The following is a 13,080-nucleotide window of genomic DNA, read 5'->3' on the forward strand; positions in this document are numbered from 1 at the left end:
TTTGAGGTGCTTTTGGTCTACTTCTCTGTGTCAGGCAGCTCCTATTTAAGTGATTTCTTGATTGAAACAGGTGTGGCAGTAATCAGGCCTGGGGGTGGCTACGGAAATTGAACTCAGGTGTGATACACCACAGTTAGGTTATTTTTTAACAAGGGGGCAATTACTTTTTCACACAGGGCCATGTAGGTTTGGATTTTTTTTCTCCCTAAATAATAAACACCATCATTTAAAAACTGCATTTTGTGTTTACTTGTGTTGTATTTGACTAATGGTTAAATGTGTTTGATGATCAGAAACATTTTGTGTGACAAACATGCAAAAGAATAAGAAATCAGGAAGGGGGCAAATAGTTTTTCACACCACTGTATATATATATATATATATACAGGTGCTGGTCATAAAATTAGAATATCATGACAATGTTGATTTATTTCAGTAATTCCATTCAAAAAGTGAAACTTGTATATTAGATTCATTCATTACACACAGACTGATGTATTTCAAATGTTTATTTTAATGTTGATGATTATAACTGAAAGTCCCAAATTCAGTATCTCGGAAAATTAGAATATCAATTAAGACCAATGCAAAAAAAGGATTTTTAGAAATGGTGGCCAACTGAAAGGTATGAACATGAAAAGTATGAGTATGTACAGCACTCAATATTTAGTTGGGGATCCTTTGGCCTGGATTACTACAGCAATGTGGCGTGGCATGGAGTCGATCAGTCTGTGGCACTGCTCAGGTGTTATGAGAGCCCATGTTGCTCTGATAGTGGCCTTCCGCTCTTCTGAATTGTTGGGTCTGGCGTATTGCATCTTCCTCTTCACAATACCCCATAGATTTTCTATGGGGTTAAGGTCAGGCGAGTTTGCTGGCCAATCAAGAACAGGGATACCATGGTCCTTAAACCAGGTACTGGTAGCTTTGGCACTGTGTGCAGGTGCCAGGTCCTGTTGGAAAATGAAATCTGCATCTCCATAAAGTTCATCAGCAGCAGGAAGCATGAAGTGCTCTAAAACTTCCTGGTAGACGGCTGCGTTGACCTTGGACCTCAGAAAACACAATGGACCAACACCAGCAGATGACATGGCACCCCAAACCATCACTGACTGTGGAAACTTTACACTGGACCTCACGCAACGTGGAATCTGTGCCTCTCCTCTCTTCCTCCAGACTCTGGGACCTTGATTTCCAAAGGAAATGCAAAATTTACTTTCATCAGAGAACATAACTTTGGACCACTCAGCAGCAGTCCAGTCCTTTTTGTCTTTAGCCCAGGCGAGACGCTTCTGACGCTGTCTCTTGTTCAAGAGTGGCTTGACACAAGGAATGCGACAGCTGAAACCCATGTCTTGCATACATCTGTGCGTGGTGGTTCTTGAAGCACTGACTCCAGCTGCAGTCCACTTTTTGTGAATCTCCCCAACATTTTTGAATGGGTTTTGTTTCACAATCCTCTCCAGGGTGCGGTTATCCCTATTGCTTGTACACTTTTTTCTACCACATCTTGTCCTTCCCTTCGCCTCTCTATTAATGTGCTTGGACACAGAGCTCTGTGAACAGCCAGCCTCTTTAGCAATGACCTTTTGTGTCTTGCCCTCCTTGTGCAAGGTGTCAATGGTTGTCTTTTGGACAACTGTCAAGTCAGCAGTCTTCCCCATGATTGTGTAGCCTACAGAACTAGACTGAGAGATCATTTAAAGGCTTTTGCAGGTGTTTTGAGTTAATTAGCTGATTAGAGTGTGGCACCAGGTGTCTTCAATATTGAACCTTTTCACAATATTCTAATTTTCCGAGATACTGAATTTAGGACTTTCATTAGTTGTCAGTTATAATCATCAACATTAAAAGAAATAAACATTTGAAATACATCAGTCTGTGTGTAATGAATGAATCTAATATACAAGTTTCACTTTTTGAATGGAATTACTGAAATAAATCAACTTTGTCATGATATTCTAATTTTATGACCAGCACCTGTATATTAAAGGGTGAGCCAAAATGAAGTACTAGTACAATGACTCAAGGTCATTGCATGAGGTATAGGCAGTCAAGCGGGTTGGGGTCCTTTGATTGGCAATCCCTTGTAGTTTTCATTTGGCAACATGCCTTTGTCTGGTGCACACCGTGCTTTCACTGTCTAAGCATTCTTCAAAAACAACGAATCCATCATCACTACACAATATGCCTTCCGAACGCACTTCAGCATTCCTCCTAACGGTGATGTACCAAATTGGGAAAACAATTCTTCAGTGGGTGGCTTCTGCCTTAGGCATTTCCAACATGTGTTTGATGAGGATTTTGCATGAGAACTTTAATTTCCATCCATACAAAATGGTAGTGAAGGAACACGCTGAGAGAGACTGGGAGAGCCATAGAGAGTTATGCGCGAACATTCAACAAATTGTTCAGCAACTGAAAATTCTCTTTCTTTCTCTCTCTCTCTCTCTCTCTCTCTCTCTCTTTCTTTCTTTCTTTCTTTCTTTGAAAGCCACAGTGAACAGTATTAACCTGAGTATTAAGTTGCATTAATCTAGTTTAAACTTAAAGAATTCTAAAGCTGAATGGTCCAAACAGAGAGGAAATTCTGCTTCAAAGATATGATGGAAGAATCTGTTTTATATATTGAACGGAGATTTCTTGGCAAGCTGTACACGTGAATTATTAATTTTTTTTTGTTGTGTGTGTAATGCTCGCAATGGGGATGATTGTATTGCAATAACAATATGCATTATGTATATCTAAACTGAGAAATCTTTGAAGATTTAATCATATGGTATACAGGAAGAACATTTTGTTTTTTAAACTTGTACTGTCGGATTCTTGGTTTTGTATTCATAAAGTTTAGTGAATCTATTTTTTTAGCCTGTAATAACTGTTTTAGTTAATGCTACCTTTAAGCTTGGTTTCCTGCCTGTTTCATTCTGGATGTTTTGCAGTGAGAGCTGTTGTCATTTTTAGTTTTTGTTTTTTGCAAAAACGGTTATTTTTTTATGTTAGATGTAACATATGCAGAACAACAAAATTATACATTGAGAGAGCTGAAGAGCCAGAATATATGAAGATATAAGAGGGTAGTAGATGAAAATATTCAGGCAGGTGTAAAAAAATCTGATAAAGATCAGAGAAGCACTTGAGAAAAAAAGTATACAAACAGTCAAGAACCAGGAGATGATGAGGAATGCTATAGCAGATTCAATAAGAGAATAAAATCTATAAAAATGTATACTTTGTGGGGGCAGTATAGTGGCATTGCTGTCTCAGAGCTGTAACGTGAACTCTGCATTCTCTTTCTGGACCTAAATGGGTTTTCACAGAATACATCTAATTCACTGAGCAAGTCGGTTTGAAAAATGAATAATTGAATGTTAATATAAACTAATTTCATAAAACAATAGGTGGACTGACAAACAAAAGTCAGCTTTGTAATTAGTGGATAAACATGAATGCAAGCATTGTACAGTAACTGTATATCTTTTCTTTAAAGAGATGTAGAAAAATAATTGAGAAATAGAGAATATTTTCTGATATTATATGTTAACTACAATGTATAACTGGACATTTACAATCACAAAAATTAAAACTTCACTTTAACAAATGTCCATAGCAGTATAAGCTATCATGAAAACAAAAGACTTCATTTATAACTGAATACATGCATATAATTTTTGTCATCTCATTTTCTAACCCGCTTAATCCAGACCAGAGTTGCAGTGAGGGTTGGAGTCTACCCCAGCTGGCATAGGGTGCAAGACAGGAACTCTGGACAGGACGCAAGTCCACCGCAGAAGAAACACACACACACACCGAACAGACACACTAGGGCCAATTTAGCATCGTCAATGCACCTAACATGCAAGTCTTTGAATGACTGAACAATTAACATTTTTTAGTAACATTTTATATCTCAATCAAATACTTATCCCTACAGAATGTTACTTAAAACTCTTTACTTTGCATTAGTTATGCCTGGCAGGTAAACTCTCCTAAGCCAGAAGTTTGGGGGTTCGGGTTTGGGGGGGTTGAAACATATACTAATATCAAACCTGATTCTTAGGTGCTCAGCAGATGCAGTTTTATATTTTGGATGGCACAGATTACTCTACAGAAAATTAATCAATGCATAAGAAACTGAAAAAACACCTCTGAATTGATTCCATCTTTTATATTTAGCTGTTAAAGTAAGCTGGGCACTCTGATCTAATTTACCTACAAATGGCAAAGATTCAACAAGGAAATGGGACAGAAGTTGAATCTAATTCTTACTATTACTGACAGTAACACTGGGGCCAGGATTAAAGATTGAAGGACTGCTTACCATGTAGTATATTAAACAAATGTACCTATTCTAAAACAAATCAAATTCAAAAGCAATGAATTGAATCACATTTCCACACAATTCAGTAGTGCTTTAGCTGTGCTAATTATTCTGGCCAAAGATGAAAGGAAAAAAAGCACCTGGAGCTGGAAATGTTTCAAAGCAGAGAGAGAAAAAAGCAGTTGGCTGGGCTGAGCTAAACCAGGCCTTAGCAAAATTTGACTCTTATAATGACAACATATGGGGGTCTAGACACAGTAGATGATGAACAAGATTGGGCAGCTCCACCTCTCTGAAGAAAGACGAGATACAATGAACATGAAACTAATAAGGCAAAGTAAAAATTGATGGATCATTGACTGAAAAATAGTACTGGCAAAAACTGTAATTAAGTCACTGAGTAACATACCTTCATAACAATAAACAAGGATTACCCTATGTGGAAATCCAAACCCATCATCTTTTTTGTTGTTTTATTATATACATTTAAAACAGCTGGCTGTATTAAATTATATATAATTATGTACATACAAACACAAACCCACATATATATATATATATTATATATATATATATATATATATATATATATATATATATATATATATATATATATATACACACATACAGTGGGTACGGAAAGTATTCAGACCCCCTTCAATTTTTCACTCTTTGTCATATTGCAGCCATTTGCTAAAATCATTTAAATTAATTTTTTCCCTCATTAATGTACACACAGCACCCCATATTGACAGACAAAAAAAAGAATTTTTGAAATTGTTGCAGATTTATTAAAAAAGAAAAACTGAAATATCACATGGTCCTAAGTATTCAGACCCTTTGCTCAGTATTTAGTAGAAGCACCCTTTTGAGCTAATACAGCCATGAGTCTTCTTGGGAAAGATGCAACAAGTTTTTCACACCTGGATTTGGGGATCCTCTGCCATTCCTCCTTGCAGATCCTCTCCAGTTCTGTCAGGTTGGATGGTAAACGTTGGTGGACAGCCATTTTTATGTCTCTCCAGAGATGCTCAATTGGGTTTAAGTCAGGGCTCTGGCTGGGCCATTCAAGAACAGTCACAGAGTTGTTGTGAAGCCACTCCTTCATTATTTTAGCTGTGTGCTTGGGGTCATTGTCTTGTTGGAAGGTAAACCTTCGGCCCAGTCTGAGGTCCTTAGCACTCTGGAGAAGGTTTTTGTCCAGGATATCCCTGTACTTGGCCGCATTCATCTTTCCCTCGATTGCAACCAGTCGTCCTGTCCCTGCAGCTGAAAAACACCCCCACAGCATGATGCTGCCACCGCCATGCTTCACTGTGGGGACTGTATTGGACAAGTGATGAACAGTGCCTGGTTGTCTCCACACATACCGCTTAAAATTAAGGCCAAAAAGTTCTATCTTGGTCTCATCAGACCAGAGAATCTTATTTCTCACCATCTCAGAGTCCTTCAGGTGTCTTTTAGCAAACTCCTTGCGGGCTGTCATGTGTCTTGCACCAAGTATGGTACACAGGGGCACAGCATCAGCATTTAGAATTGCCGAGCCAAGCATAGGACAAGAGAGCCAAAGACAACTGGAGAATTGAATAGTCAGCATAAAGACAAACTAGTATATTTCTGTCTTCTGTCAGCACACCATTCTCTTTCCTTGTTGGGAGAATGAGAACTGTATGTAGGCATTGTGCTATTCCTGTATTTTTGAAGGTGGGGTTTGAGTCCTTTCCTGTCCTTGTTTGGATCCGGAGCCAAGAGCCTGCACATAGAGAAACCAGTATATAAGAATGGACCTACGGCCAACACACTTGTGAAGCTGCCGGGCGGAAGATTATGTCTTCCATCCGAGGCCGGGTGGAAGATTATGTCTTCCGTCCGGTTAAAATCCTTTCAGTGTGGCAAATGATAGATGGCAGACTGCGTAGGTCAAGATACCCACATGCTTGATATGTCTGTTATAAGCTTCCCGTTTGTAATACCGCGTGAACCCGTCAATAAAGAGCTAAATTATCCTTATACTTCTCGTGTAAATCTTGTAACCGTCATATTGCATGCTGGAGAGGGATAATACCTTTTTATTTATAATTATTTAAATTTAGGTTAATTAAAACGCCGCAATTCAAAAGAACACATTTCCAGAGAGCTAATGCCTCATAAGGAAACAACGGGTAGCTGCCCCAAACCTTTTTATCTGTCTGGAGTCGTTTTGTGACAGTGGCCCACTCGGCAGGATGGTGTATTCCCAGAAGAGAATTGGACAGGATTTAAAAACTACCCAGGTGGGAAAGTATCGGGGCTGAGTTTCTGGGTGGGGAGCTTGTCTGGGGGTCAGGTGTAACTCAGAACAGGATTCGCTCCCTATATATGAACCCGGGCTAAAATAGGGAGAGTATGAAGGAGACTTACAGATGTGGGCTGGCTACTGGGGAGAAAACAAAGGGGGATCATTATGTTCTCTCGGAGGAAAGAGCTGAGCCACCCATTGGGGTAGGGAATCCATTCCAGGACAGGTTTATCCATTCCTGGGAATTCGGGAATCCTGCATGTCATTCCCGGGAATCCCGGGCTCCTGGGGATGACACAGTACACGGGCATCTCACATGTGAACGGTACACGGCGGCAGCCCACGAAGAACAGTCAGCTCAGCAAGTAAACATCAACAAAAGAAAGGCTGAAAGAAAGAAAAATCCGACCAACAAAAAGAATGAGGTCAAAGTCCCTTGCCATTTAATATAGACTGTTCCTACTAATGTTTATGCACTACTGTTCTAGCGCCCGTTATTGTAACGGGCTAAATGACTAGTCAGTTATAAATATCTTTCTTTTTATTCCAGTTCATTTAATTTATCCAGATAATCAAGACACTCTGAGTTATGGGTTGAAAATAGTTATAAATGAAAAAAAGAGGACGGCACGGTGGCGCAGTGGTAGCGCTGCTGCCTCGCAGTTAGGAGACCCGGGTTCGTTTCCCGGGTCTTCCCTGCGTGGAGTTTGCATGTTCTCCCCGTGTCTGCGTGGGTTTCCTCCGGGCGCTCCGGTTTCCTCCCACAGTCCAAAAACATGCAGGTTAGGTGGATTGGCGATTCTAAATTGGCCCTAGTGTGTGCTTGGTGTGTGGGTGTGTTTGTGTGTGTCCTGTGGTGGGTTGGCACCCTGCCTGGGATTGGTTCCTGCCTTGTGCCCTGTGTTGGCTGGGATTGGCTCCAGCAGACCCCCGTGACCCTGTGTTTGGATTCAGCGGGTTGGAAAATGGATGGATGGATGAAAAAAAGAAAAAGTGTTCTTCCTTTTACTTACTTGTTTATTTCTATTAAGATTCAATGCAAATTGCATTCACACAACAAATGTGTATTTTTATTACTTTTTTATCTTACCAAAAATGATCAAGAATATAACTGATACATTCTGAGGTACTTTTTTTACAATTACTATATAATTAACTATTAGCTATAATTAGCCATTAACTATTATAAATGGCTCACTATTAAACACACAGAAATAAAAGATGTTAAAAATGAATTACCGTTTTATTTTCTCTTCCTGCTTACGAGCATGTTGCTTGAGAAGCATGTTTTCATCATGTAGACGCAAGTAGCGGTCTTCCAGTTCAGCACGCGATACATGAGCCACCGCCTGTCGCTCTCTGGTATTCTGGGCTCCGGAAAGCTCTGCCAAAGCAGTAGCATGACAACTTTAATTCTAGAACAATTCTGAAATTTACCTCCTATTTTAAAAGCAATGAAAACCAATAGTAAAATCATTAAAAGCAATTATCTAAATCTAAATTATCTAAACTATGGTGTAGGAAAAGAAAATCATGTTAAACAGGAAATTCAGCAAAATTGATACTTGTGAAAGTTAATCTAGTCATAGATTAAAAAACAAATAAATCATAAGGTTTCAGGAAACTAACTCAAGTAAGAAAATAAAGTTAAACAAGTTAAGAGTAAAACTCATCAGAGCAGGAAATGATAATCTCGAGCAACTTTTATACTAATGAGGGATTTGAAACTCTTGGTTTTCATCCCAGTCATGGATGTCAGAATATTTGATAAATGTACAGCATTATATTACTCAATGTCTTTAAAAGAAACTGACCCAATTTTTAAATGCTTGAATCCCTACTCTGAAATGGGTATGGGTCCTCAAACCAGAAAGCAAATGACTGTTTTAAAACAGCATGTATTATTCCTGGATGAACATGTACATGTTCACACATACAAAGACAAACACACACTCACACACAGATATAAATGCAAGTTGTTAACAGTGATCTCATAGTATCTTTCCACATCTGAAATAATGCTGAAGGACACACTTATGTAAAAAAAAAAAAATTGGTGCTTTTATTTTATTTAAAAATGAGACACAATGTTAAAAAGAAACCAGATAAATGTTTGCTGCCACCAAGCACCATATCAAAACTGTGCCATTTCAGTATAGGATTATCTCAAGACCTTGGCTAGAATTGCTATTGGCCTAAGACTCAATTAGCCTCTGGGCCGATAGGAATTTTAAACCTCTTCCTGGGGGCACTTCATTTAAGCCCTGTAATCATATACAGGGTTCAGGGACATCACTCTTTGGATGGAGGAATAGCAGGATGGTACTGTTCCAACATGACAGTGGATTCACAAAATCCCTGGCAAGATGGTAGCCTTAAAAGAGTGGTGCCTTTTAAGCATACTCCTGGCTATCTAGCCTAAAAGCACAATGCGACTACACATCTCTTAGGAACCATGTGTTGCCAATCCTCCTGGTCTTCAACTTTACCAGGGCGACAAATTCTATTCTCCTAACTTGGGACAATGTTCTGACCCTCACCAGGTAGAAGGTATCGCTTTTGAACCCCCATCTTGATCTTATTCTTTCATCAAGTACAGTAGTAAGTCATGTGCTTCTTAAAAATAATATATATATATTTATTCAAGAAAATTCAAAGCACTTTAATATTACAACCAAGAATCCTCTTATCTTAGCGATATAATTCAAGCAAATTAGCAATTGCATTTATGAGAGAATAGCTAAGAGAAGCACTTTACATTAAAAGAATGCTGCTGTTATGAAATCATTAGATAAGAGATTTGCTTTTAATTGAGAGTAACAGCTACTGCCCCTCAATCTCTCAGCTGATAGTGCTGTTGTGAAAAAAAATAAATAGGTAGTAAACTTGCTTCTACAATTTAATGTATGATTAAAATGTTTATAGCAAACTTAACTTGGGTGTCATAATCAAATATTTCCAAATGTTCATGATATGCTCAGTATAATTACTTATCTAAAAAAGGCGGAGTGGTGGCTCTGAGGCTAAGGAGCTGCGCTGGTATCCCGAAGGTTGCCGGTTCGAATCCCCGTCACTGCCAAAAAGGCCACTGCTCTGCTGGGCCCTTGAGCAAGGCCCTTAACCTGTAATTGCTCCAGGGGCGCTGTACGATGGCTGACCCTGCGCTCTGACCCCAAGGGGTATGCGAAAACTACCAAATTCCTAATACAAGAAATTGTATAAGGCGAAATAAAGAACAAAAAAAAATACTGTATTCCTTTTTGGAGATTTTGAAATTTTCTTTGTGCCTGGCACTGGTAGCCTGTTTCCACATTGCTTGGCAGGACCTATGACCCTGCATTATTCTTGCCATATTTCTAATCATGTGTGCACATACACACCCTGATCTTTTCAGTTCTGCCTTGGGGCTTGAAGGCTACAGCCCTTTTAAGCACCCCAGTGATTGATTTTTGTGACAAAATTTACAGGGGGCATGAACTTACACATCTTCTATTTTTGAGTAGTTGTCATCATTGTCACGAATTATGTCAATCACGTATGTACACTATAATTTAGCACTTTGTCCACTGAGCAAAAATTGGACTTTTTGTAATATTCATTTGTGTTTTTACTTTCAATGTTGAGCATTTGATGATGATGATGTTGCAATATCTTTTAAACATTGTCTTTTGGCGATTGTAATGTATGACAATATGTTAATAGATTTTCATTTTCTTGTTACATTTTAATCATCCAAACATTTGATGTTGAGATATTGATGAATCTCGATGTTTTAGACCTCCTGACTTTCTCATATAGCGAAAGTACTGGAATCCTCCAAAAATTCCATTTCGAGATTTTGATGGAATCTCGCCATTTTAGACCTCCCCGAGTACTAAATTACCATGTGTCTTTCTGTGTGTGTATGTATGTATGTATGTATGTAAACACGAAAACTTGAGTAAGCTTTCACTTGGGTGCAAAATTTAGTTCACCTAAGTATTAGGTACAAAACATAGATTTTTATCAACTTTTGGGCAATTTCCATTAACTGGAAGTGGTACTTTACCTTTAATTCATGCAGCTGCTAGGTCCGATTATTTCAACTTTACTTTTATAATAATTGTTCAATATATTGTTAGTTTGATTGGATTTGTTCTTGATGGTTCTTTAATGTACATAATATACAAATATTATCATTGTCTTGTGGTTTACTTTTGAAATATCCATCCCCATATCTGAGAATACTGCGGTGGGTTGGCACCCTGCCCAGGATTGTTTCCTGCCTTGTGCCCTGTGTTGGCTGGGATTGGCTCCAGCAGACCCCCGTGACCCTGTGTTCGGATTCAGCGGGTTGGAAAATGGATGGATGGATATCTGAGAATATGAGAAAGTCTAGGGGAGACCACTCCTGATTTTTACGGCAGTATTCAGCTACAATTTCAAAACCACTGTTGCTTTTAGCATAAAACCATTGTAAAATTCAGTGTCTCTCCCTTGCTCCATGACGTGAGGCTTACTAGAGGCAGCCTACTTTCTTGTCTGCCATTCAACATCACTCCAGTGCTTTGACTTTGCACTGCTCCTTTTATGTGCTGCTAAATGATCTTTTTTGTCTCCTGCAGCTTCCACTACTTGTGTATTCATGCCACCAGCCTAACATTACACTGCTCACTTAGGGTCAGAGACAACACAATCTGCACTTACTTTCCTCACCTTTGTAAACAAATCCAAGCCTGGATGTTTCTAAGGCCAATAGAATTAGCAGACGAAAGTGTTTAAAAGTTCTGCTCTTTACTTTCATACACACACACACATTCACACACATACTCCTACTACATGCCATCTCAGGATGGCTCTACTTCTTTAATGTCTAGTTTCCCAAGTCTACGTGGTCCATCAGAACTTTCATGCTGAATACTCCACTGCTAACAAAATGTTATCTTTTTTGAAAAGCCAATGGGAAGCACACAGCAAAGACAGGAAATTCAGCAAACAATGTCGCCAGCTTAAATAAGGCAGCATAGTCACATTACACAAAACAAGGCAGCCAAGACATTTGCTATTTTTATGTCATGAAAATGACTGTCACTGTGACTACTCTCTAATTCTCAGAGCTGCAGTACCAGTGATGCAAAACACTGTCACAAAATGGCACTGGATGAAATCACAGTATTTGCAAAATGGCAAAAATAAACAATATTGAAAAGGACAATAAACAACAAAATAATGCACCAAAGAAATAATCTGGGTTTTGGATATGTCTATTATGACTATTGCTTCTTGCATTAGGTTTACAAAAAAAAAAACCCTTAAAATCATCCTGTACATTTTAAAAAGATTTTCTGCATGTTTTGACAACAAACCATCTAACACTGGCTGCTCCAAAATAATCTTATCCTCACTGTCAAGCAATGTGGCCCAAATGGCTTAGTTTGGACCTTTCTTTTCTGCCTGTGGGCCTGAACAACTCAACATCTGTAAAAGTACTAAGAATTCTGAGTGATAACAACATATTGTAGATGGATTATGTCAGGGACAATCTCCATTAAATTGAGCAAAACATTGAGCCATGGTAGTAACTATAGCAAAGAATCTATTAATAAATGAGTTAAGAGAAAGAAACTTTATGTTACTAAATGACAGATTCGAGATCAAGATGTTAACTCAATAAAAATGTTCTTTGAAGTTGGCTTTACATGTAAGAAAAACAAAATCCTCAAAGCCAGATTTATTAGTAACCAAAAAACATTATATGTACATACATGTACTCATACAGTATCCATATTACTAACCGAGAATGCTAAACCGGATGGACGCAGGGACATCCGGCCATGGGCCGTAGCCGCAAAAAGACGTACTGCGCAGGCGCCCCAAGAAATGAGGCTCCGCGAGAGGCGGCCGCAACCACAGAAAAAAGGAGTGAGCACAGAAAAAAGGAGTCAAAGAAATGAGGCCCTGCGACCACAGAAAAAAGGAGTCAGCACAGAAAAAAGGAGGCAAACGCAGGTGACGCACAGCACCGCACGAAACCCATTGCACACGAAACTAGCACACAAAAAAAAAGAAGCCGCTCGCGCCCACCTGCAAGCCCCCCCCCCTCTACAGGCACCGGACGGGACACACACAAAGAGGACGATTCAACAAGCCCCTGGCACACAAAAAAAAAAGAACCCAAAACCACCCCACCCACCCTACAAGCAACGGATGGGACACACACAAAGAGGAGGATTCAACAAGCCCCTGGCACACAAAAAGAAAGAAGGCGCTCGCGCCCCACCAATCCCCCTCCCCCCGCTCAGACGCCGCAAAAGCACACAGCGCCGCATGAATCCCATTGCACACGAAACGGGACCCACACAAACAGGAGGATTTAACAAGCTCCTAACGCACCAAAAAAAAGAAGCCGTGACCGCCACGCCAGGCCCATTAGAGACGAGACATGGCACACGAAACGTTCACAACAACGACAAATCAGACCCACAAACACACTAACATCAAT

General features: G+C 39.4%; 1 protein-coding gene across 1 annotated transcript in view; it reads right to left on the reverse strand.

Moving 5' to 3' along the window:
* rpgrip1l (RPGRIP1 like) overlaps positions 1–13,080 on the reverse strand; it is a 209,977-nt gene that overhangs the window by 183,885 nt on the left and 13,012 nt on the right. The window contains exon 3 of the mRNA XM_051931527.1: positions 7,839–7,983. Coding sequence (XP_051787487.1) covers positions 7,839–7,983 — 145 coding nt within the window. The remainder of the gene's footprint in view (positions 1–7,838; positions 7,984–13,080) is intronic.

The sequence above is a fragment of the Erpetoichthys calabaricus genome, chromosome 9, assembly GCF_900747795.2.
Source record: "Erpetoichthys calabaricus chromosome 9, fErpCal1.3, whole genome shotgun sequence".
Lineage (NCBI taxonomy): Eukaryota > Metazoa > Chordata > Cladistia > Polypteriformes > Polypteridae > Erpetoichthys > Erpetoichthys calabaricus.